At 45.3% G+C, this 26,480-nt stretch overlaps 1 protein-coding gene across 2 annotated transcripts in view; it reads left to right on the forward strand.

Moving 5' to 3' along the window:
* The first annotated feature begins 7,342 nt into the window (after positions 1 to 7,342).
* The window catches only part of LOC311515393 (transcription elongation factor A protein 1), a 109,242-nt gene continuing 90,104 nt past the window's right edge, over positions 7,343 to 26,480 (forward strand). Inside the window, exons 1-4 of one of the 2 annotated variants that reach the window (XM_084618398.1) lie at positions 7,343 to 7,633; positions 8,839 to 8,870; positions 17,803 to 17,868; positions 25,327 to 25,374. In XM_084618398.1, the coding sequence (XP_084474524.1) occupies positions 7,565 to 7,633; positions 8,839 to 8,870; positions 17,803 to 17,868; positions 25,327 to 25,374 (215 nt within the window). In that variant the 5' untranslated portion in view covers positions 7,343 to 7,564. The remainder of the gene's footprint in view (positions 7,634 to 8,838; positions 8,871 to 17,802; positions 17,869 to 25,326; positions 25,375 to 26,480) is intronic. The other variant, XM_084618399.1, reaches the window with a different exon arrangement.

Raw genomic sequence — 26,480 nt, forward strand, 5'->3', positions numbered from 1 at the left:
ACTGGGCTAATAGATCTACCTATTGCCAAGGTTGCCCCAAACTTCCCATTAAAAGACCCTGTTTTCAGTTGCTTAGAACTTTGCAAAATTTAAATATTTGGGCTGAAATTTTCCATGCTGGATGTCTGCCTCATGCTGACTTTTTTTTTTTGGGGGGGGGGGGGGAGCGGCGGGGGGAGAGGTGTTTCAGCCAAAATGGCTCATCTTTTTCTGAGAACTAATCTAGGGGGAAATATGTTTGTTTTGCCCCTGTTAAAAATTCTGGCCACCTTATCTTTGAAAAGTTCTAGCATCCCCATGTTTGAAGCAGGGGCTTGAAATTTGGCAGGGAGATGGCCTTTGTGTCAGGGATGCACCTTTTGCTGTCCCTGTGAAAATCTGCCCAAATTTGGCACAGTTACCTTGAAAAAATAACAATTGCTACTTTCTCAGTAGAGACTTAGATTGTAGCAGCTAACTTCCCTAAATATTCTGACCACACTGGGCATATTGCATCCTGGATCTGTGCATGGCTTTCACTGCAATTGCAGCTGTAGGCTGCTCCCAACCAGGGGAGAGGGAGAAGGAAACTGAGAGTTGGGGTGCAAAGAGACTGGCTTTGGCTGGGCAAGAAGGCTGGGACTGGTTGGACACAGAGATTGGGAACAAGTAGCTGGAAATGGGAATGGCTAGGCAAAGAGACTCGCTCTGGGAGCTGGGTAGAGAGTTGAACTGGCTGGGAAAAGAGACTAGTGGAGGAGAGTGTAACTGGAACCCAGAGGCTGGAAGGATGATACTAGGACTTTCTGGGCAAGGAAACAGTCTAGAATGAGAAGCTTCAGGAGTGAAGAATGGAACTGGCTAGGTGAGGAGAATGGAACTGAGATGAGGAACCAGGGTGGAACAGAGTGAGGATTAGAACAGGAACAAATTGGAGAGGATGGGGCAAAAGGGAGAGGTCAAGCTTGGGGAGAAATGCACAGAAAGGTCTGTGCCCACTACAGCACATTCCCCTCCAGAACCTAAAAGGGATCCCAAGATTCCTGAGTCTAACCATTCCTCTGCTGTCAGCAAATATCTGTGAAACCTACTGGCAAAAGTGTCCCATCCCCTTCTAATGCTGGTTCACATAGGGGAAAACAGACTGGCATCAGCTACTCAGTTAGCTCAAGGCCTGGTCTATACTCAGAAGTTAAGTTGACCCAGCTACATCACTCAGGGGTGTGAAAAATCCACATGGCTGACATAGCTAACACAACCTAACCCCCAGTGTAGACCAACCTAACCCCAGGGCTGGAGCACCCATGGGAAAAAAATGGTGGTTGCTGAGCACCCACCAGCAGTCCCCCTACCAGAACCTCCCCTTTCCCCCAGCACCTCCTGCCTGCTGTGGATCAGCTGTTTCATGGCATCTGGAGATGCTGGGGGGAGAGGGGCAGCGAAGGTGCAGTCTGTTCGGGGGAGGCGGTGGAACTGGGTTAGGAAGGGGTAGAACAGGGGCGGGATGAGGCAGGGAACAGGGGGAGCAGGGGCAGCATGGGGGTGGGAAGAAGCAGGGTGGGGGTGGGGTCTTGGGAAGGAGTGGAGTGGGGGTGGAGCTGGGGAGGAGCACCCCCTGGCAGATTAGAAACTCGGAGCCTCTGGCCTACCTACTGCCTCTGGAGGAGATGGATTAACTACACTGACAGAAGAACGCCTCCTGTTACTGTAGCAAGTGTCTACGCTGAAGAGCTACAGCAGCCTCCATTGCATTTCTAGAGTAGACAGACCCCAAGTGGCATAAGTCTATGTGGTGGATCTAAAGGTTTCAACCCAACTGCTGATGACCCATATGGGTGTCAATATGATACCACATGATGCAATTTCAGGGGGGATGGGGAGGGAAGGAAGATCAGTTTCCTTTTTAAAAATCTAGAAAATTACACACACACCAAACTTTGCTAAAAGAACATTATGGTTGGAGAATCAAGCACTCCAAAGTTAGAAAATGCCAGAATTAAGGCTGCTTGTGTAACATTAATTTGCCCCCAGCCCTGTGCATCTGCATTATGATACAGTCTTTAATTACATGGTCACACACAGTACTATTTTTTCCAAATTTATTGATCAGAAGAAAAAAGAACAAATTGTTTCACATTGATAGTAATGTGTTTGCCATATTTATACAGAGCTAGTACAAATGTTCAGAATGGTCTGGAATGCTCTAGGACAGCAGTTCTTAAAACTGTGGGTTGGGACCCCAGAGTGGGTCGCAATCCGCTTTGAATGAGGTCACCAGGGCTGGCTTAGACTTGCTGCAACATAAGGGCTTCAGCCCTGGGTGGCAGAGCTCAGGTTGCAGGCCCCCTGCCTGGGGATGAAGCTCTTGAGCTTCAGCTGTGGCCCCTCTGCTCAGAGCAGTCAGGCTCGGGCTTTGGCCCTCCCACCCAGAGCAGCAGAGCTCGGGTGGGCTCAGGCTTTGGTCCCCGCTCCTGGGGTTATGAAGTAATTCTTGTTGTCAGAAGGGGGTCACGGTGCAGTGAAGTTTGAGAACCCCTGCTCTAGTAATTTTAAAATAAAGAGCCTGAATGGCATGACAGATATCAAGATGAACAGGAAGCATTAATTTTTTGAGTCTGTGCCAAAGGATTTCTTTAATTCAGCCAAGAAGGCTAGAAGGGACATCTGAATATCATTAACAGAGAACAAAAAGATTGAATAATATCTTAATAAGATTGCGGCTTTTATAGATGTTTTTGTTAAGTTCTCCATTTCCCATGCTGTTTACCGTTTAGTATCTCCCCATTTAGAAATTCTATGGTTATCTTTTATCATTTAAAACAAGCTGTAAATAATTCTAATAAAATAAGTTTATTGGGAGTTTTTATAAAAACATTCAAAACACAAACATGTCTAGGTTTTAGAATAAGAGTGTGAGATATCAAATAGAACTGATATGCTCTTCAGTTCTTTGCTCCCTATTTGGAATGCAGTTGCTACACTTTTTCCATTTTTAAAGGTCAAGGTGTGTGGAGCCACCCCAAGTCACAGGAAACCTATTGACTTAACAATTCTGCAGCATGTGCATTAAACAGAAAAATACAGCAGCACTGAAGATATATAGGGAGTGTGTATCTGTTTCTATTCCTTAATACACTAATTCCCAACCTGTTTTCATTAGGATAAAAGGTATGTTCATACCACGTTAGCTAGCATGTGGTAACTAACACCAGGTAAAATTCTAGCGAAAACCAAGGCAGTTTGTAGTTTTCATGTTGCAGGTCCAAGTAAACCTTATGCTCCTTTTATCTCAACCTGCTAATGTGTGAAAATTACATACTGCCTTGTCTTCACTAGGATTTTACATACTGCTAGTTACTGTTTGTTACTGAACAGGTGGAAAGAACACATCTTTTTTTTAATAGTGCAGATGCATCTTAAGTAGAAGGGAGGCTCTGGAAACAATGGCGAAAGCTTCAAATAGCCTTTGGCCAGCCAGAAACAGTGTAATTTCTGGCCATAGCTGTAAAAGTACCAAGCTGCACTTTTCACATGACAGACCTGACTATTTCTGCTGTACCTGGCAGTGCTCACCATGAGGCTCAGACCCACCATCCTCACTGGGGACTTGGGATTAAGGGTGCTCACAAGTGTCTAGGTGTCACTCAGGTGCCAGGGTGGAGCCCCAGGCATGAGCCATATACTTGTAGTACCCAATACAGGAGATGGCAACATGTCGCTCAGCTAGGGTTGCCAGGTGTCCAGTTTTCAACTGGAATACCCAGTTGAAAAAGGACCCTGGTAGCTCTGGTCAGCACTGCTGACCGGGCTGCTAAAAGTCCAGTTGGTGGTGCAGCGGGGCTAAGGCAGGCTCCCTGGCTGTGTGTGGCTCCCAGAAGCAGACGGCATGTCCGGCTCCTAGGCGCAGGGGCAGTCATGGGGGAACCATGGCCAATAGGAGCTGCGGGGGTGGCACCTGCGGGTGTGGGCAGCATGCAGAGCCCCCTGACCCCTCTGCCTAGGAGCCAGACATGCCAGATGCTTCCGGGAGCTGCCAGAGATAAGTGCCACCTGGCTGGAGCCCACACCCTGAACGCCCTCTCACACCCCACCCCCTGTACCAGAACCCGCACCCCAACCCCCTGTCCCAGTCCTGATCCCCTGCCTGCACCCAAACTCCCTCCCAGAGCCTACACCCCCTGCCCTGAGCCCCCTCCTGCACCTCAAACACCTAATCACCAGCCCAGAGCCCACACCCCCAGCTGGAGCCCACACCCCAACCCCCTGCCCCAGGCCTGAGCCCCCTCCCACACTCACAATTCCTCAGCCCCAGCCCAGAGCCACCTCCTGCACCCCAAATCCCTCATCCCCGACCCAAACCCAGAGTCTGCACCCCCAGCCAGAGCCTTCACCTCCCACACTCCCAACCCCTGAGTCCCCTCCCGCACCCAAACTCCCTCCTGGATTCCACACCCCTCTCTCTCCCCCAGCCCTGAGCCCCCTCCTGCACCCCAAACCCCTCACCCCGGGCCCCACCCCAGAGCCTGCACCACCAGCTGGAGCCCTCACCCCATCCTGCACCCCAACCACCTATCCCAGTCCAGGAAAAGTGAGTGAGAGTGGGGGAGAGTGATCCATTGAGGGAGGGGGGATGGAGTGAGTGGGAGGTGGGGCCTCAGAGAAGGGGCAAGGCATGGTTGTTTTGTTTTGTGTGATTAGAAAGTTGGCAACCCTACAGTCAGCCCGAGGCCTTTCACTCTGCTGCCTTGGACTAGACTACTCCTGACCAAGGGCGCAGAATTCATATGGCCCACATATTTCTGTGTCCCCCTCACAGAAAAAAGCAAAAGAAATCTGCCGGAGATTTCCCCAGCAGCCCAGGCAACATGTCTGTTCCAGTGTGCCTGAAGCAGCCTCAGAGATGCAGATTACTGCGAGGGGGAGGGCTGGGCATGCATGCCTGTGGGGGAGATGTTGATCACCATCAGGGAGCTGAGCTGGCCAACAAGCAAGAGAGACGCTGTCCCTCTTGCTTGATACTGCGGCTTGAGGGGCATGGAGGAGGGTAGGTCTTTTTGTTATGCAGGAGGAAGGCTCTGTCCCTGAGGCAGAAATGTAGCAGTCTGCCTGCCGAGTAAGGTGTGTGGTACTTTTGGATGCTGTGACACTAAGATTGAAACATGACTATTTATATAATGAATATTGCCACTGTTAGACATTTGCAACAAATCTTATACGAAGTATGTTAGGTAAGGTATCAATGAAAAAGTCACAATCTAATATAATTATAAAAAAAGTCCATAACTTCTTGAAAATTGAAGAAACAATTAAATATTAGTATCGTGTTAATGAAAAATGTTTGTTTTTAAATTAAAGAAAATAGATTTTGTAAAAAAACCACACCACATTTTGTTAATGTTGCTGTTGATGGTTAATTCATCTCATTCTCTGAGGCAGAAATGTAGCAGCCTATCTGCATAGTAACATTGTTAATGATCCTGTTGTAGTTAACTATTCTCATTCTTAGTCAATTTCCCCAAAAACATAAAATCTGTAAAAGTTTTAAAGCCCCTACATTGACAAAGTGATGTAAAACCTTATAAATGACAGGGAATCAGCTAGGAAGATGTGTGCATGCGCTTTCTCACTTTTTTCCTGTGCCAAAGTGGCACAATGGAGTTAGATTTTTACTTACCCATTTTAAAAAAAAAGACTGAGGGAAAATAAAACTTTTACAGAGCAGTCAATAAAATATGAGGACAATCAGAACTAAGCACTTCCCAAAGTACCCAGCCAGGTCCAGGACAATGATTAGCAAAACTGTATGACTTTCATGCATGGGCAGTGGGTTGCATAGGCTGGGGGAGGCTTTGCCTCACCAGACAGCCAGGTGTGACCCCACCCACTCCCTGTGTGCGGCTCCAGTCCTCTGGCTCCAGTCCCCCAATTCTCCGCTGTGGCTGGGGCTGTGTGCCACCCACCTTCCTGCACTCCGGAGCTGGGCAGGCTGCAGCCAGCAGCCACCTGCCCCCCTGAGCTGGGGAAACTGGGGGCCACGCACCTTTCTGTGCTCCGGGGCTGGGGCTGCATTTGGGGTTGGGGGATTTTAGCTGTGGAACAAGGCCAATGGCTTGGCTCCAGCGGGGTATGTGTGGAAGGGGTGGGGCCTCAGGTGCAAGGAGCGGGGTTGGGGGCTAGCATCCCCCAGTCAACAGTTCACCTGCTGCCTGTGCTTTCATGTGTAAAAGTCTGAACAATTTAAAATGACATTCTACTTTTTTTTTTTTTTTGCTGTTTGGTGTTCTGTAACGTAATTTAAACGAAAATCCAGGATTAGGACTGGAATGCAGGGTGTTAGTTACCAAGTGTTTGTAACTTAACTTTCATGTGTTTAGGAAATGCTGAATAGTTGTTGTCTTTTTTCTGTATTCAGAGTAGCAGCCGTGTTAGTCTGTATTCGCAAAAAGGAGTACTTGTGGCACCTTAGAGACTAACCAATTTATTTGAGCGTAAGCTTTCGTGAGCTACAGCTCACTTCATCGGATGTATTCAGTAGAAAATACAGTGGGGAGATTTATATACACAGAGAACATGAAACAATGGGTGTTACCATACACACTGTAACCAGAGTGATCACTTAAGGTGAGCTATTACCAGCAGGAGAGTAATAGCTGGTAATAGCTCACCTTAAGTGATCACTCTCCTTACATCCTTGCATCCGATGAAGTGAGCTGTAGCTCACGAAAGCTTATGCTCTAATAAATTGGTTAGTCTCTAAGGTGCCACAAGTCCTCCTTTTCTTTTTGCGAATACAGACTAACACGGCTGTTACTCTGAAAACTCTCCTTACAGTGTGTGTGGTAACACCCATTGTTTCCTGTTCTCTGTGTATATAAATCTCCCCAGTGTATTTTCTACTGAATGCATCCGATGAAGTGAGCTGTAGCTCACGAAAGCTTACGCTCAAATAAATTGGTTAGTCTCTAAGGTGCCACAAGTCCTCCTTTTTTCTGTATTGTAGTTTAAATAACTTACCAAAACACCTGAAAGGGATGTAATTATACTGCATTTTTTGACAAATAAAATTTGCAGAATTCTTAATTTTTTGGCGCACAATCTCCCCCCACCCCGGGGGAGTACTAGACCGTGGCGAGGGCTTGAGACAGACACTTCCCACCAGTCGCCAGAACAATTCCGTTGCGCACGCGTTCTGGCGTGACCCTCTTCCCGCGCCCCCCAGTCCTCAGGGAACTAAATGACAAGAGAAGAGTCCAATCGGAGACGGCGGATCGTCTGCGCCGGAGAGCCAATAAGGGAGGCGAGCAGTGAGGGGCGTGTTTTGAAGGGGATGCTGGCGGCTGCCCCGCGCCTAGTCTAACGGCCGCCCTTGAGCCCCTGCATGCGCGTGCCTGCGCATGGGGGCTAAGGGGGAAGGGGTTGGTGACACAAGCCCGACCCCCCCGCCCCTCCCCCGCTCTCCGAGTCTTACTGTTAGTCGCCGCGTTTGCTCCCTGCTGCCGCCCCTCCCGCCTTTCCCCTCCCCTTGGCCCGGTGCCCGCCCTCCTCCCGGCCAGTGTGTCCCGCTGGCCGCCCCGGAGCCCAGTGTATGTGCGGCAATAACATGTCTGCGCCGCTCCCCGCCATCGTCCCGGCCGCCAGGAAGGCCACTGCCGCGGTGAGTCCGGGCCTGGCGACCAAGGGGAGCAGGGGTTGAGCGGCTCCGTCCCGGGGGCGAGGCGCGCGCGGGGTACGCGCCGGCATACGGGCCGTGCCCCGCTGTAACCGCCCGGGCCCCGTGGGCGCGCCCCTCGTGCTCCGGTTCCCTATCCAGGCCCGCCTCGGGAAGCCGGGCCTCTGCCCCGGACTCGCGCCGGCGGGGGGTGTTGCCGTGAGCGGCTCCCGCACACGCCAGCCGGGCCTCTGCCCCGGGAGAGCGGCGGAGATCGGCCCCTCCACGCACGGGGAGTTCAAGCTGGCAAACTGCGCCGTCCTGGCCGCGGCCGCTGGCAGGCGCGCTTGGTGCGGTGGCCCTGCTGCCGCTGCCTCGTCCTGCTTGTCTTTCGCGCCGGGGTGCGGGGAAGGTCTACCCCCGTGCAGTGATATGAGGGGCTCTTCCTGCCGCCTTCCGTCCTACCTTGCGAGCTGGGCTGTGTTGAACACTTGGTGTTTTTTGGTTTTTTTTTTAAATGTTTCATTTAGTGGAATTAACTTGTGATGTTGGATGAGATGAAGGTCGTTGATGTCATTTGACTGGCAAGTGTCCCTAGTTGTCTTCTCTTTTAATAAATTGCACGTTTCTCAAGAAAGCAAACATAACGAATTGCTAGACAATGTCTGGAGTTACCCTCTTTAGTGAGAAGGAGCAAGCAATCAAGATCTGTTACAAACCCTACTTCCAAAATGAGACAGCGATGACGAGCAGAAGCAAAATGACTTACTTGGTCTAACTTGGTTATTATGGCAGTAACCTAATAAACTAAGTTGTGGGGAAGTGCTGTTAGGGAAGGGGAAATATGGGATAAAAATGTAGTGAGGGATTTTATTAGGGCTTGGAGAAACTTGTACCCAAAATAATGCTTGCACTTGGTATTGCACAATTTTTATAGTATGTAGTTTTGTAATAATTTACCAACGGTCATGGTGGCACTGCCCATTTAAAAATCAAGATTGGATATTTTTCTAAACAAATATACCTTAGGAGTTATTTTTGGGAAGTTCTAAGGCTGTGCTGTACAGGCGATTAGACTCATAATGGTCTCTTCTGGCGTTAGAATCTATTAATTTGTCACAGCTATTTTTGTCCTTAAAGAAAAAACAAACCAGGGAATTAAGCATGAAAAATTAATTTTTAACTCTTGTATTTTTTTTTTTAAATTTTAGGTCATATTTCTTCATGGATTGGGAGATACTGGGTAGGTATAATGGTTTACTGATGTATATCTAACTTATCTTACAGTTTGAGATTTCTGGGTTGTAAGACATGAGTAGTTGCAACTCAGTTGCTGTTTCTCACAAATTAGTTACACTGGCACTGGTTGCAGAGTTTATGCCAAATGCTGAAGAGGTGGCCATGCTAGTTTTTAAAAACTCTCACAAAAACTAAATCAGTTAAAGCCTATTAAAAATATTACCTACATTTGGGAGTAATCACTGAGTTGAACGACCTGTCTTGTCTCCGTTCTTCCCTAAAAGTTTGTGTGGGGAAAGCAGGCATGCCCCTTTGTAATGATTCTAAATTCAACTTGATATTCACTCATAAGCCTCATTCATGCAAAAATATAAACATATCTGAGTCTGAGGCTCTGAAGGCATAGTTGAGAGTGGCGGCTGCTGGCGGGTCACCCAGCTCTAAAGGCAGTGCCAGCAGCAGCAGCAGCACAGAAGTAGGGGTAACAATACACATCTGCAAAATTTTCTATATATGTTGTGACCAACCTGAAAAAAATTTATGTGATTTATCTGTGATTTAAGTAGACCCCTATTTATAGTGAGTATGGTCATATGGTTAATGTTTTATGGTATATGTTATCATAGAATCATAGAATATCAGGGTTGGAAGGGACCTCAGGAGGTCATCTAGTCCAACCCCCTGTTCAAAGCAGGACCAATCCCCAATTAAATCATCCCAGCCAGGGCTTTGTCAAGCCTGACCTTAAAAACTTCTAAGGAAGGAGATTCTACCACCACCCTAGGTAACGCATTCCAGTGTTTCACCACCCTCCTAGTGAAAAAGTTTTTCCTAATATCCAACCTAAACCTCCCCCACTACAACTTGAGACCATTACTCCTTGTCCTGTCCTCTTCTACCACTGAGAATAGTCTAGAACCATCCTCTCTGGAACCACCTCTCAGGTAGTTGAAAGCAGCTATCAAATCCCCCCTCATTCTTCTCTTCCGCAGACTAAACAATCCCAGTTCCCTCAGCCTCTCCTCATGTGTTCCAGACCCCTAATCATTTTTGTTGCCCTTCGCTGGACTCTCTCCAATTTATCCACATCCTTCTTGTAGTGTGGGGCCCAAAACTGGACACAGTACTCCAGATGAGGCCTCACCAATGTCGAATAGAGGGGGACGATCACGTCCCTCAATCTGCTGGCTATGCCCCTACTTATACATGCCAAAATGCCATTGGCCTTCTTGGCAACAAGGGCACACTGCTGACTCATATCCAGCTTCTCGTCCACTGTCACCCCTAGGTCCTTTTCCGCAGAACTGCTGCCTAGCCATTCGGTCCCTAGTCTCTAGCTGTGCATTGGGTTCTTCCGTCCTAAGTGCAGGACCCTGCACTTATCCTTATTGAACCTCATCAGATTTCTTTTGGCCCAATCCTCCAATTTGTCTAGGTCCCTCTGTATCCTATCCCTGCCCTCTAGCTTATCTACCACTCCTCCGAGTTTAGTATCATCCGCAAATTTGCTGAGAGTGCAATCCACACCATCTTCCAGATCATTTATGAAGATATTGAACAAAACCGGCCCCAGGACCGACCCCTGGGGCACTCCACTTGACACCGGCTGCCAACTAGACATGGAGCCATTGATCATTACCCGTTGAGCCCAACAATCTAGCCAACTTTCTACCCACCTTATAATGCATTCATCCAGCCCATACTTCTTTAACTTGCTGACAAGAATACTGTGGGAGACCGTGTCAAAAGCTTTGCTAAAGTCAAGAAACAATACATCCACTGCTTTCCCTTCATCCACGGAACTAGTAATCTCATCATAGAAGGCGATTAGATTAGTCAGGCATGACCTTCCCTTGGTGAATCCATGCTGACTGTTCCTGATCACTTTCCTCTCATGTAAGTGCTTCAGGATTGATTCCTTGAGGACCTGCTCCATGATTTTTCTGGGGACTGAGGTGAGGCTGACTGGCCTGTAGTTCCCAGGATCCTCTTTCTTCCCTTTTTTAAAGATTGGCGCTACATTAGCCTTTTTCCAGTCATCCGGGACTTCCTCCGTTCGCCACGAGTTTTCAAAGATAACGGCCAATGGCTCTGCAATCACAGCCGCCAATTCCTTTAGCACTTTCGGATGCAACGCGTCCGGCCCAATGGTCCAGCTTTTCTAAATAGTCCCTAACCACCTCTTTCTCCACAGAGGGCTGGCCATCTACTCCCCATGCTGTGATGCCCAGTGCAGCAGTCTGGGAGCTGACCTTGTTAGTGAAGACAGAGGCAAAAAAAGCATTGAGTACGTTAGCTTTTTCCACATCCTCTGTCGCTAGGTTGCCTGCCTCATTCAGTAAGGGGCCCACACTTTCCTTGGCTTTCTTCTTGTTGCCAACGTACCTGAAGAAACCCTACTTGTTATAGTTAGTGTTACCTGTTAATTTTCTGGTTCTTCCACTCCTTTTCTTGACACCAAATATTTTAGGAAGGATTGTAGGATTTGAAGTGGATCATTGAAAGAAACTGGGTGGTTTTATGGTCCTGGAGAAGAAAAAGATCAAGTTACTCTTCTAAAGACCACATAATTTTCAAACAAACCTGTTATTACCTTTTAGTTGTCAGGTTAAGAAACATTTAGTTAGTTAGTACCCATTACACCTCTGGCATTTAGGGCAGCGACGAAGCTCCTCCACTCCTGTCTGTTTCTGGCAAATCTTTCAATGGTTCCCCAGCTGTGCCCCAGGTTTTTCAGCTCAGCTTCCACAGCTCTTCACCATGTTGTTTTCGGGGGGCCTCATTTTCACTTGCCTTCAGGTGTCCACCTTAGTGCTATTCTGGTGATGGAATCAGTGTCCATCCAAAGCACAGGGCCAATCCATCTCCAAGACCTGATAATGATGGTACTCATATTTTCTTGGCTGCATTGTATGAATAGGTCTTGGTTTGAGATTGTTCTGGGCCAAAAGATACAGAGGATTTTTCTGAGGCAGGTTGTATGGAATGAAGACGGTTTGGCACACGCTGTACTTCGTCATTCCCCAGCATCAGAGCTCTGTGTGGATACAAATGTATACTCGCGGATGCAAGCTGGTATCCGTGGAACCGTAGGACTCTCCAGGGAACCGCAGAGGCGAAAGGAGCAGAACATGGGGCTGCTGCTCCCTGGAGCTAACACCCCACGCTGGCAGCTCCTCCGGCGTGGCTGTACCACCCCCAGCCCTGCCTACTGGGGCAGGCACCTGGCTCACCAGCAGCTGTCTCTGGTCACACTCTTGTGTCCAAGCAGCATGCACGCCCCCAGACAGGGGAAGCAGACAGCTGCGTGGAAGGGACGGGGGTGGGTCTGTGGGCAGTACAGCCATGCCGGAGGAGCTGCCCACACGGGGCGCTGGCTCCTGGGAACGGTGGCCCCACGTTCTGCTCCTTTTGCCACTGCGGTTCCTGGGAGAGCCTTGTGGTTCCATGGTTACCGATTTATATTTGTGGATATCCACATTCGCAGATATAAATTTGTATCTACACAGGGCTCTACCCAGCATTATGTGCGATAAAGTAGTGTTGAAAGTATGCAGCTCTGATAAATCTTAAATTTGGTGTTGTATTTTGATGATATCCAGACTGTATTGAAGCTACATTAGACTACGTTCAATACATCCTCGCTTGTTTCCAAAATGTCTCATAGGTTTCAGACTAGAGTTTTGCTGGAGTTTTTCTGGGGACTTGCAGCTCTTTTATTTTTGTTATATATTTGTCACAGGCAGTCAGAGTAGTCAGGTTCCTATTTGAGATCATTGGAGTAAAAGAAATATATATGGCTGCTATAAAGATTTCAGTACACACCTGTATATTTATGCAATGTATCTTTTTCAACTTGGCAGTTCTGATGCCCAGTTGGAAAGAATCTCAAAATCCTTGCTTAATTAGTTCTCCTCAGACAGTTTCTTTTTGACTTGTTAGTACTACTAGTTTCCAAAATAAGTGGTTCAATACAGTAAGGAGAAAGTAGTAACTAAATGTTAACGCAAGTTTAAGTAGACTTAGACTTCGGCGCGTCTAGTATGGAGTCTGATTAGGTGGAAGGCATAGAGGAGACTTGAGGCTTTTATTTATGTGATCTTCCACCAAATGTTCAGTTCCTCAAGGGAACACGTGCACAACCCTAATGGATTAGGGCTTTTGCGAGGGTTAAGACTTAAGTGCTGAGATGGTATGTACACCTCAAAGAACTAGTTACAGGTAAATAATAGGTTTCAGAGTAATAGCCGTGTTAGTCTGTATTCGCAAAAAGAAAAAGAGTACTTGTGGCACCTTAGAGACTAACCAATTTATTTGAGCATGAGCTTTCGTGAGCTACAGGTCACTTCATCGGATGCATACCGTGGAAACATATTCTCTGTGTATATATAAAGTCTGCTGCAGTTTCCACGGTATGCATCCGATGAAGTGAGCTGTAGCTCACGAAAGCTCATGCTCAAATAAATTGGTTAGTCTCTAAGGTGCCACAAGTACTCCTTTTCTTTTTAGGTAAATAATACTACTTTTTGCCTCCTTCGCCACCAAGAGTCCAGTCATGCAAAGCCATACTGAGACATGTTGTTCTGACTTCACTAAGACTACTACTTTACTTTCTTCCCTTATCAATACCTTTCCATTGTTAAATTATTTTTACTTTCATGGGTATCGAGCTTCTGTCTGATTATATTTTCACCTCCGCTGGGGTTAGTTTTATTAAATTTAACATTGCAGGACTTGTGGTAATGAGCTCTGGGCTTACTAAATGAGCCCACACATCCATGCCATCCTCTGGGTTTGTGATAGCTGGGGGAATAAGAAACCTCTGAAACTCAGTGCTGTGTTCAGCATGTTGAAGAACATGCAGCTCATCAAAAACTGAATTATGTATTTTATATGCCAATTTTAAATGCAGAATTACTCTAATTTTTCACTGACCCTCATTGTGTGGAGGTGTTGAGGCGAAAGATATTTGGATTACTTGAAAGCAAGGAAATTAATCTTTAATCTACTTGGTTTTGTTTTGAGTTACTGCAACCTTAGGTGTATAGAATCATCCACTGTATGTAAACATATACATCTATAGGGACAACAGTAGGAATTGGGATAGAGTCCTGTCTGCAGTTTCAAATCTCCTAGCTTTTTGGATTTAATAAATCAAACTTCATCTTCAAGTGGCTTCCATATATGGTGTGGTTGTGTTCTTTGCACAGGAGTTTAGGAACTTTAAAAGCAATATCCAGCAGGGGTTGTGCATGCACCTTTTATAAAGGGCAGCATATCCCTACTCCCCCTCAGCTCCTTCTAACTGCCTTTTGGCAGAAAGTCAGAATAGAGTAGCATCTGCTTTAGCTAGTTACTGTGTTTCTTAGTGTAAGGTAATTTAGTTTCCTTGTTTGTTACTTCATTTAGCTAATTATATTAGTCAGTCAATTTCATTTGTTAGTCTGTTCCTGATAGTCAATTTAATCTGTCAGCCTCCTGAGGATAGTCAGTTTCATTTGTTAGCTAGTTTTTTAAAAAAAACATTTTAGATAGGGTTCCAGTACAGACTTATGCCAGATCCCCATTTACCAGGACTTAAGTCATGCACATTGGGTCAGAGAGTAGTTCTTCTCACAGACATACATGACCTCTGCCTATTTTACTTAGGAGAGGCTCATGTTCCATCAAAGTGCGCTATTTATAGGACTTCTAAAAACATACCCCTAAATCTAGGGAATATAGACTGAGGCTGTTCCTCCTGGAGAAATCAATAAGACCTCAGTCTGATTCTGAACGGCGGCTGCTTCAGGGATCCTTGGGTATACTATCTGGGACCCAGCCTGTAAGCGCTCCCCCCCCCCAACTAGGGAGGTAACTGATCTCCATACCCCCTAGTAGGCACTGCTCTTTTAAGTGCTCTCGGGCTTGTCTGTTGGAGCAGTGAGTAATCCCTGCTGCCCATGGAGTTAAAGACCACTCTAAGATCTCCCACAAGGAAGCTGTATCGTCCCTGGTACAACAAAAGAGGAGGGCAGAATTCCAGGCATCAAAGGAGTTGCTGAATGTGGTAGGGAGAAAATGCTCTCACAGGAAGAGCATGGTACCAAAAGGATCTGCCTGGATTTCAGGCTTGGATGTATTGGCCCCTGTGATTTCAGCATTCAGAACTGACCATTCAGAACTGCTTTCATCAGAGATTCCATTTGGACTCTTCAGATGAAGTGTCAGGGTGTAACAAAGTCATCCTGATATCAGAACCTCAACACAGTGTCTCTGGGGGAGAGGATGAAGAGGTGCAAGATGAACTTTCAGCCAATGCTTTCTCTCCTCCTTCCCCAGAAGAAACTTCCACACCCTTAATGAGGGATGATTTTTAAAACATATCAGGAATTTTTGAAAAGAATGGCAAACTTTCTACATATTCTACTCCTGGAGGGGATTCTGCGGGACTGTGTGCCTGCAGAAAAAAGCCCCCCTGCAGATTTCCTGCTTTTCCCTGCAGAAAACGGCAGGAAAGCCTCACAGGGAGGGTTGGACTGTGTGTGCAGTTTTTGGGAGGGATTGCCCCCCAAACAGAGGTGAGGCATGGGGGGGGGCACACGGGGTTACGTGCCACTGCGCCCCTTCCCCCCCATTTCTGCAAACACAGAGCTGCCCAGCTCAGAGGTCTCGGGCTCTGCTGACTCTGCAGCTGATTGCAGCCTCCTGGGTCCTAGTTCCAGTTGTGCTCCCCTTTTGTGTGTTTGGGAGCCTTCCTATTTTCTCTGTAACAGTGAGTGCCTGCGGTGAGGCTGGGCAAGGGGGATGGAGGAAATGAGGGAAGGGGGGTGAGGGGAAGTGGGGGAAGAGGCAGTGGGAGAAAAAAGGGGGGTGGAGTAGGGTAGGGGGAGGGGAATGTGGGAGTGAGGGGAAGATGATGAAGAAGAAAAGGAGATAGAGGAATCGCAGGGGAAAGTGGGAGCCCAACATGCGGCATCCCCTTGGCAGCAGCTGGGGCTCCCCTGTTAAGCAGGCCTATCGAACCCTCACCCTGACATGCCCATCCCCCCTACACCTGGACCCCTGCGTCCAGACCCCCACCCCACTGAGCCCCAACCAGCTGCACCTGGACCCCCACCCCATCAAGCCCCAGCACCTGGACCCCGTCACTGAGCCAGCACACCCAGACCCCCCCACTGAGCCCAACCACCATCACTTGGATCCCCTGCAGAGTCCCATTGCCCCTGTACCTGGAATGCCCCAATAAGCCCCTGTGTATCCAGATCTCCCACTGAGCTTCCCGCACCCAGATTGCCCCACACAGAAACTTCTCACCCCACATCTGGACCACCCCACATTAAGCCCCTCCACACTTGGATCCTGCTGGGTTGAGCTTGATCAGCCACATTTGGTGCGCCTGGCACAGCGGGGCAGGGCCTTGAGGTGTTTCTGGGTCAGGCCCAGCCCTTGCACTGTGTCAGGGTCAGGTGCAGCCTCACTGCTGAATCCCTGTACTGGAGGTGGTGAGGGCTTCAGAGTGATCTCCTATCTCAATGCAGCCAGTGACCTGTGCTCCCCACTGCCATGCTGGAGCCACATTTATTTATTGGCACATAAAATTTACAGAATTTTAAAACGTGCGCAGAATTTTCAATTTTTTGGCGTAGAATTCCCTGAGGAATAACCTTCCACTGGAAATGGTTCAAGACAAGGCAGATAAACTGTTTGATATTTTGCAACCTGCCACTCAGGACAGGATAGCCCTTCCTATTAATGTGGGAATTCTTAAACCTGCAAAGGAATTAGATTGTGGAGTAGTCTATATCTCAGCAACCTCAAAGAGCTGAACAAAAGTATCAAGTTTCCCCTAAAGAGTTTGAATATTTGTATTCACATCTGCTACCATCATCACTGATATTGATTTACCAGAGCTGCATACTTTCAACACTACTTTATAATGCAGAGTGCTGGGGAATGAGAAAGTATGACATGTCCAAACTGTCTTCATTCCATACAACCTGCCTCAGAAATGTGCTTTAGTAGGATACCAGTTGTGGAAAATTGCAGAGCAACAACTTGCATGTGTATGCTAGTCATTACTTCTTGGTATCCGCTTCCAGAGCGGATACACAAGGGGAAGATGTGTCCTACAGTCTATTCAGATGAGCTCCTAGCTCCCACCCTCTTGATCACTGAATTGCTTGTTAATAATCATGAGTGGAAGCCACATGCATAGGAACTCGAAGAAAGAACTGTTACTTAACTAATAGTAACTGTGGTTCTTCTAGATGTTCTGTGCATGTGAATCCCTCAATCCATCCTCCATTCCTGCAGCTCAGACACCTTGTGAGACTCTGGGTGATGAGAAAGACTTGAGGGGGTGACCGGAGTCATGGTGCCCTTTATGTTCTTGGAAGAGGGGGTGAGAGGACATGAAGGGCACGTACGTGACTCCTGCTTTATTGCTGTTTTTGAAGCTTTGGAATTCTTTTGCAAGAGGTTCAGCCACACCATGCATGAGAGCTACATGCACAAAACATCCTGAAGAACCACAATTATTATAAGTGTTTTTTAGTGTTGTTTTTATGCGGCATAGACATTTTTTATAGCAATATTCAAAAAAGTTTGAAAACAATTGAATTTGTGGCCTTGTCTATATGTCTTTGAATAGACTGACATGTAAATGTATCAATGACAGGCTTATAGCAGATGCTTTCTTAGAGAGCGGGAGAGCGTGAGCAACTACTATTGGACAAGAAACTAGTTTTCTTTAGATGCGTTTGCTACTTGTTATAAAGGAAGGACTTCTCTTTTAACATAGGTAATGCATTTTGTTTTAGGTTCTTTTAGAAATGTCACCTGTAATGACCTGACACTCCCTCTTATTTTAGCATTATGGCAACAATGCTTAACTATTAAAGTTAACATTTAAACTAGCACATGAAAATGCCATTTAACATACTTTTCTCCAACAGACATGGCTGGGCAGAAGCATTTGCAGGTATCAGAAGTCCACATGTAAAATATATTTGCCCACATGCGTAAGTATATAACTTCTTTTGTCGTCTTTTCACTCCTTTTTTTCTATTTATTTAGGAAGCTTTAACAGGCTTACAAATCCTTGCCATGTAAATATGAGAAACAAAACAATCTTTACAACAGTTAGCTTTTGTTTCAAGACATTATACAGGAATAATATACATTAATCAGATATTCCTGTTCAAGAGGGTGTTACCATATTATTGAGTGAGCTTCCTGAAAATACCTATGTTGTTTCTGGTTTTTCACTGTTTTCAAATGCAAGGCTACTATGTAGATCGGGGTAGGCAACCTATGGCAGCACGCGAGCTGATTTTCAGTGGCATTCGCAGTGTCCGGGTCCTGGACACTGCTCTGGGGGGGAGGGCTCTGCATTTTAATTTAATTTTAAATGAAGCTTCTTAACATTTTAAAAACCTTAAACAATAGTTTAGTTATATATTATAGACTTATAGAAAGAGACCTTCTCAAAACGTGAAAATGTATTACTGGCATGCAAAACCTTAAATTAGAGTGAATAAATGAAGATTTGGCACACCACTTCTGAAAGGTTGCCAATCCCTGATGTAGATTATATTTTGTAAGGCCATTAGACAAATGTGGAAAGATGAAATCAGTGGGATTTATGGGTACTCATCACTTTGGTTGACTACTGGCTATCTGTTTACTGAAAAAGTGCAGATATATGCTTATTTAAAAAAAAGTTTAAGAAGTATTGATGTGAATTACTTAAGCACACCAAGTTTTGATTTGTGTATTGCTTCATTGCAAATAACTTAATCTGAATGAATAAATAGAAAAATATTGGAAAATTGCTCAAATTCATCAGCTAACTTCAATTTGACTATTCGTGTAAGTCTCTGCTTTTTGCAAGCTTTCGAATGGCCAGGTTTTACTCAGCATGAATATTTGTGAGAAGCTAATTTTAAGAATTGATATTTACTTATTTTTGAATTGTATGCACTCTTTTGTCATAGAAAATGCACACTGTTGGTTATTCATGTAGTTAGTATAAAGGTTCTCAAACTTTGGTCTGTGGACTTCGGCTGTGTTCTGCAAAGCCCTTTTTGGGGGAGTCTGGAGAGATGGCAGTCATACAAAGCTGACCCTTCTGCTTATTTCTCTCAGCTACGTTGCATTAAAAGACAACTAAAATTCTTGATAGCAAGCATCAGATACTCCTTGGGGAATTCTGCACCAAAAAATTCTGCAAAATTCTGCATATTTTATTTGTCAAAATAATTCAATATAATCAAACCAGTTTCAATTGTTTTGGTAATTTATTTAAACTACAGTACAGAAAAAAGTCACAATAACTATTCAGCATTTCCTAAACACATGAAAGTTAAGTTACAAACACTTGGTAACTAATATCCTGCATTCCAGTTCTAATCCTAGATTTTCATTTAAATTACATTACAGAACACCAAACAGCCACTCCCCCCCCCCCCAAAAAAAAAAAAAAAAGGAAAAGAAAAGAAAGTCATACAATTTTGAGAATCTGGGGTTGGCAAACTACAGGACCGCTAGCTGTTTTAATCCGGCCCTCGAGCTCCTGCTGGGGAGTAGGGTCTGGGGCTTGCTCTGCTCCAGCTGGGAAGCAGGGTTGGGCGCTCCTCCATGCGGCTACCAGAAGCAGTGGCATGTCCCCTCTCCGGCTCCTACGCATAGGGGCAGCCGGGGGCTCCGCACGCTGCCCCTACCTGCTTGAGGTAAGCGCCACCCAGAGCCTGCACCCCTGAGCTAGTCCCCCACGCCTCAACCCCCTGCCCCAGCCCTGATCCCCCTCTCACCCTCCAAACCCCTCGGTCCTAGCCTGGAGCACCCTCCTGCGCCCCAAACCCCTCATCCCCAGCCCCACCCCAGAGCCCACACCCCCAGCAGGAGCCCTCACCCCCCACACAGACTGTCCCAGCCCGGAGCCCCCTCCTGCACCCTGAACTCCTCATTTCTGGCCCCACCCCAGAGCCTGCACCCCCAGCCAGAGCCTTTACATCCTCCCGCACCCAAACCCCAATTTCATGAGCATTCATGCCATACTATTTCCATACCCAGATGTGACCCTCAGATCAGAAAGTTTGCCCACCCCTGTGCTAATCATTTTCCTGGACCTGGCTGGGTACTTCAGGAAGTGCTTGGTTCTGATTGTCCAGATGTTTTATTGACTGCTTGGTAAATGTTTTATTTGCTTTAATTTTTTTTTTTTTTTATGGGTAAGTGAAATAAATCCTGAGCTGTAATCTAACCCCATTTTGCCACTGTGTCACAGGAAAAAGTGAGAGAGCACATACATCTTCCTATCTGAGGATTCCCTCACTGTCATTTATAAGACTCTTTTACATCACCCTGGCAATGTAGGAGCCTTAAAACTCTCACAAGTTTTATGATCCTGGGGGAACTGATTGAGAATGGGAACAGCTAACTAACAATAGGAACATTAACAACGTTACTACACAGTCAGGCTGGTACATTTGTGCCTCAGAGAATGAGATCAATTAACAGGCAGGCTGCTACATTTCTGCCTCTAGTCTGCCTCGTGCATAATAAAAAGCTCTACCCTTCCATGCCAGCAAGCTGCAGTGGCAAGGGAGGGACAGTCTCTCTCTCTCTCTCTCTGTCGCTTGTTGGCACGCATGTACGCCCAGCCCCACCTCCCTACCCAATGGTGATCAACCATGCATGCACTCCCAGCCCCTCTCCCCCATCTCTGAGACTGCTCCAGATGCTCTGCCTGGGCTGCTAGGGAACAGGCACATGTCACCTGGGAGATTTTTTTTTTTTTGCATTTTTCTGCGGGGGGACACAGAAAAAAAATGCAGGCCATATGAATTCTGTGCAGAATTTGGTCAGGAGTAACAGGACTCTACCCAGTAAACAAGGCATTAAACTGTAGCCTGCATCTCTTTAACACTGAAAATCAGGGTGAGCAAAAGACCAATCTTGGTCTATTTTAAGAGAAACTCAGATTGTCTGTGTCCATCCTATGACTTAACTCTTCTTTCTGGGAAGAAGAGCATCTTGCCTCATAGGGCAAAAGTAGTGGAGAGGCATCCCATGTTGCATTAAGCAGCAGCAGTCTTGAGAGATCTGTAGCAGTGTTGTGGGGAAAGGCTGAATGCTGTTGTGGAGTTCAGCATCTGGTTTGTATATAGTAAAGGCAACCCCTTGAACTAATCTGCAGAGCCATCTGAATGATAGCCCAGCACTCTCAGTACTCACTTCCCTGCTGGCCCTTTGCCTTTTTATTTTAAAATGTGATAGCTGTGTTTCCTGGCCCACATTCAGCACCTCTTACAAACAATTCATCTCCCGCCTTCAGTGCGGTGGAGAGAGAAACCTGTGGATTGAAGTAAAGGTGTCTCAGTTTCTCACCTGGCAAAGCGGAGTATGACATGGAAGTGATCAGAGGCAGGGGGGCACCTAAAGATACATCTGCACCTACAGTGGCGAACTTAGAACCCATAGTTGATTATGGTTTCACTATCAGTGGTGTTGGAAATAGTGGAGGCTGTAGAATAGGCAAGACCTAAGTGTTTTTACCACTGTCATAGACCACATGGTGATCTCAGCCCTGCTTCTTTGCCTTTCCCATTCTTTAGTGGCTAGCTTTTTTTTTTTTCCTCCAGAGGAGGGGAAAGAATGGGAGGTTCTTATCTCTTTATCTTCCCATGCTCTCAGAATTTTAGCAGGTGGTGCGGTGAGGTGCAGCGCGGCACACGAGCAGAGTTGGATGAGGGGGATTCAATTTACCAAACATTATAATAAAAACATATGGCAGTTTTATGATATTATCAGATCATTGTGCTATCTGTAATAGCCTCCTCTGTCTGACAGTTGCCACTACCACATTATTCAGAGGAATGTGGAAGAAACCACATTATGGACAATTAAGATGTAATCTTCACACTGGAAGTATTTTCTTAAATTGTTAGCAGCTGGCTTATTTCCTGAAACATAGGTGTCTATGTCCTTTGCAAACACTTGTATAACCTGTCAAACTATTTTCTCATGCATATAAATGCCTAATTCAGCACTTGGCCGTGACACATTGTGACAGTAAATCCACTGTTAAATTATGCAGTGTGTGGTTTAAAAAAAAAAAAAAAAATCTGACCAGTATCATCCTCATCCGTTTTAAATTTGATGCCTTTCAATTTCATCAGTGTCCCTGGTCATTTTTGAGGTGGCTTCTACATATTGCCTATGGGATGCTCCTATTGTGGTTCCAAACTTTAGAAACTTTATGGAAACCAGGACATCATAAGGACTTCATGTGAAATTGAACTTTTGGAGCCAAGCTTGTAAAAGCATATGTCCCTAATTTCTTGCTTTCTTTAGACAGTTATGGATGTAAGGATATTATTTTCCATGCCTAGAGTGACTTTTGGATTTCAGATCCAAGACTCTCTTTATTTCTAGTGTTAGTGTTGTGTTATAGTTCATTTTTATTCTGGGCACTTTGCTGTTTATCAAACCCCTGGAAGCCTGTTTGGCTAAGAGTGGGGTTTAAACTTTGTGCATTGTGCTTCTCCATGTAAACAGTGGTGGATATACACACCAGCTCTCTTTTAGGCTGGGAAAGCCCACTCCTCATATTACTGTTTGATAAGTAGGACCGTCACACATAATGCCTGCACCAATTGGCAGCAGAGGCCCTGGGCCTTAGCTGATGAGTCCTGAGTATCCAGTCCTTGGATCTGACCTATGATTGGCTGTCTGCCCTTGCACTGGAAGAGAGTGTGCTGCCAGGCAAGTCAGATGCAACCCCAGCACTGGAGAATTCTGTTGGTGGCTTGCCAAGCAGCAAGATTTCATTGAGTCCAAGAATTGAACTTTTTGGTGCTAGATTTTCATTAATACCTATGCTGATTTTGGCTTCTAAGGAACACTTTGGTTTATGTCTTTGTTCAATGACTGGAGATTGCTAGGTGTCTAAAAAACCTGCTACTAATCAAGCATCTATTGACCTATTGAGTCTGGAGAATTTCTTGGCACCAAAGAGGTTTGTAGTCTTGGAACAGACTATCGTAGCTGCTCCCTTGCTATAGCTGAAGTTTTCACTTGGAGGAGGGCCATCAGTTTGTGTTCAAGTAAGTGAATCTACCTGCCATTTCAGCTTGTCTCTCAGGTGTCACACCATTGCAGCCCAGACCTTTCAGGTATCCTAACTTCTTTTTGTGCGTTAGAGAACGAGTTCCATGATGGAATCTTAATTTGTTATTGACAAGGCTGATGGACTCATGTTTGAGCCCTTAAAACGGGACTCTTCTTTTTACTAAAGAGAGCATGACTACCTCTGTGAGGAGACAGTTGCAAAAGTTTTACTAATTGATCTTATTTTCACCATATTCTTCAGAGACAGTCTTCTTACAAATTAATTTCAAATATATAGAAAAAATGAAGATTTGTGTGTGAATGAGACAATCTCATAGTTCTTTCCAAAACTTCCTTATTTTCTGGAGGAAACAAGGCTCCATACCCCCATGTAAAAAGGGTTTTGCAGTTTTGTGTGTGTGTGGTTTTTTTTTTAATGTATATACTAGAACTGAAGACTTTAGGAAGTCAGCAAGACTTGTAGCATAAAGAAAATGCCATTTCCACTTTAGGAGTTGCAAAGTGGAACAGGTTGTACGGTGAGACCTGTTATGACTCAGCTAGGGTGAGAGTGCCTCAGGGTCTTACGACTCAATCTCTTAAGACAAAAGTATCAGTGATGTGCCTCCGTAATGTTTCCATCATAAACTACTAGCTGGGTTACTATGTGGATTTCTGTACATCCATTTATACATCACTGCTCTCAAATTGGTATCTAGATCTGATGTTTGCTTTGGGAGACGGAATCTGTAGAGCCCTGCACGGATACAAAATTTGTATCTGCAGCCGATCCACAATCCACAAAAATGATCTGCGGATATCCTCATTTGCTGGGCTCTATGAATATGTTTAATTAGAACTCTTAAATCACTTTTCGGGGGGTTCTGCTTTTATACCAATAAAATAAAAACCAGCAGGATCTTATTAAAGGGGAAAAGGCAAAATGCCACATTTATTGTGAATACAGAAAGAATCATAGTAAGCAGTTAGTTATAGCTATAACATTCCATTCAATTTCATATTTATTCACACATTCATTCATACACACACACACAGAGGTTCTGCAAGGTTGTTATCCTAGTTACCAGCCTTAGAGTTGCTCATGCCAAGCCACTGGCCAGGTGGCCTGGACATGAGGAGGGAGCAGGGCCTTGTCAGATGCTCATCTGATGCTCCTGGAAGTTGGTTTGCAGAATCAGACCCCAAAGTTCTCACTTTCTAGAGTCCATTTTTATAGGAATTTCTTCCTATGCCAGTCTATGGGAATTGCTTCATCATGCTGTTGCTGAATCAATTAGCAGATGGCACATTCCTGACGGCTCCGTGCTGCCAGATGTTATCTTGTTCTTTGGTTCTCCCATCCTTGAGGTTGTTGGGTGGATTCCAGTCTGTCCTCCGGGGGTCCTCTGGTTATTTCCACTTGACGCCTTCTTCAGCCGGTGGACACTGGATTCTTAGGCTGGCACCTCCCTGATCATTCAGTTATTATCCACACCACGCATCCATCCACATACATCCTCTATCTCTATTTTAATCACAATTCTTAATAAAGCGAGATGAATACAACAAAAGGGCGGGGAGTCTCTGGGTGCTGTTTCTGTTGTTACAGAGTATTGCTTTGAGTCTCTCTCTGTGTGAGTAGTTGTTGTTACGAAGAATTGCTTTGAGAACAGACTCTGTCTTAGAATGTACTAACACAATTAGCAGCTTGCAAGTTTCACACATAGAGGGAGAGAAACAGTACCAAAAACCAAGAGACCTCTTAATTAGTAATACACTGGAATTTAAACTATGGGGAATCAAACTCATTTGTGATTTTAATACAGAACTTCTTTAATATGATCCAACACTGCTGTTTGCTAGACTCCCATAAGTCTGAATGAGCAGAGGCCAATTGAAGAATAGTTACTTGTGCTAATAACTGTGGTTCTTTGACATTGTTGCGTCTGAATATCTACTCGCCCATTCTTTCCATGAAGGCATGTAAATACAGTAAAAGTAGCCAATTTGTCTTCTATGTACCATTCGTATGCTTCTATTGTCTGTGCTTTTCATAGTCTCTCAGGGTTTTCATTCTGTTCTTAAGGAAGTCGCTGTGCTACTAATTATTTTCATCTGCTGCCTCAAAACCTATTGTAGTTCTTCTGAAAGACCAAAATTGGTCTCACTCATGTTTACCTTCATTTTTAAAAATGAGAGAGTGGACACTGGTCATGCTTTAAAAATGGGATAAAAATATAGGAAACATCTAGCTTTACAACTAACCTGAAATCTTGTAGCAATGCAGAAATAGTTATCTGGTGTGTGTTCTTATGTTAACAAACCTTTTGTATTAAATTATTGCAATATTATTTCTCAATTTCTAGGCCAGTTATGCCAGTTTCTCTGAACATGAATATGGCAATGCCATCTTGGTAAGTACTTTCTGAATTAGGAATGATCATATATAGTGTAAAGTCCCAAGTGTTTATATTGATTGGACTTAACTCAAGGATGAGCTTGAATTGCTAGCTTTAATCAACTGTAAATGCAGAAGGCTTTTATGTTTAGTATTGTTCTAACAAAGGTTTCTCATTAATAGTGTCAAACTGTCTCAACAGAAGCAAAAAGGAAACACTAGCTCTGATAAGAAAGAAAATAATCAGACAGGGAAAAGGCAACTTTTAAAATTGAAAACATCAAATGTATAATATACATCATAGTCTTCAATCTGCTTGAAAGTTTGTATTCTTTGTATGCTTGTTTACTTCTGTTCCACTTCTGGTGTTCATGTGCTTCATGTGCTGTAGATGAGAATGCTTTAGTCAGCTATATCTTTTGGTTCCTGTTCCTTTGACCTTGGGCCCCGCTCTCCGAGGGTAGAAAGGGGGTGGAACAAACAACTGACATTCCTTTCCTTTCAACTGCTCCTGGCTATGAGGTGGACCCAAATAGCAGTGTCCCCACTCCTTTTTTCAATCACCTATTTTATTAGGATTATGTAAATAGTTATTTAGAGTAGGTATTTAGTGTAGTGTTTTTAGTAGTTTTGGCTTTGTTGAGATTTATTTTCTGCCTTTTAAGGGAGGGTCTGATATTATGTCAGGACAGAAACCACGGGTTTTACATTTTGAGTCCTATGGGGCTGGTATGCCCATGCAGGACACATTTAAGTTGTCATTACTTTTTAGGTTCTGGATATGTAAAGGAAAAACGTAAGGATTGTAATATCTTTGCCGAGAGGGCAGCTACGTCTAGGACAACAGGATGAAGTTTTTCCTTTTTGAGAAAAATATGAGGCCAGTTTCTGATCAGGTGGAATATAGAATCCCCCAGTCTGGGACAATCCTTAGTGAAAAATGTCCTGGTAACTGCCTTAACCTCCAGGGGTCTGGCTGCTTCTGTGCTGGCAGTAACAGGTATTCCTCTTCTCAGGAGTGCACAAAGAGAGAGGGTTGGTTCACGCCCTGCTGTCTCTGGGATGAAGAGATCTCTGAAAGCAGCTCCTCATACATCAGTTCAGCAGGAGGCAGCCCAGAAA

This window comes from Lepidochelys olivacea, assembly GCF_965140295.1.
Source record: "Lepidochelys olivacea isolate rLepOli2 genome assembly, chromosome: 2".
Lineage (NCBI taxonomy): Eukaryota > Metazoa > Chordata > Testudines > Cheloniidae > Lepidochelys > Lepidochelys olivacea.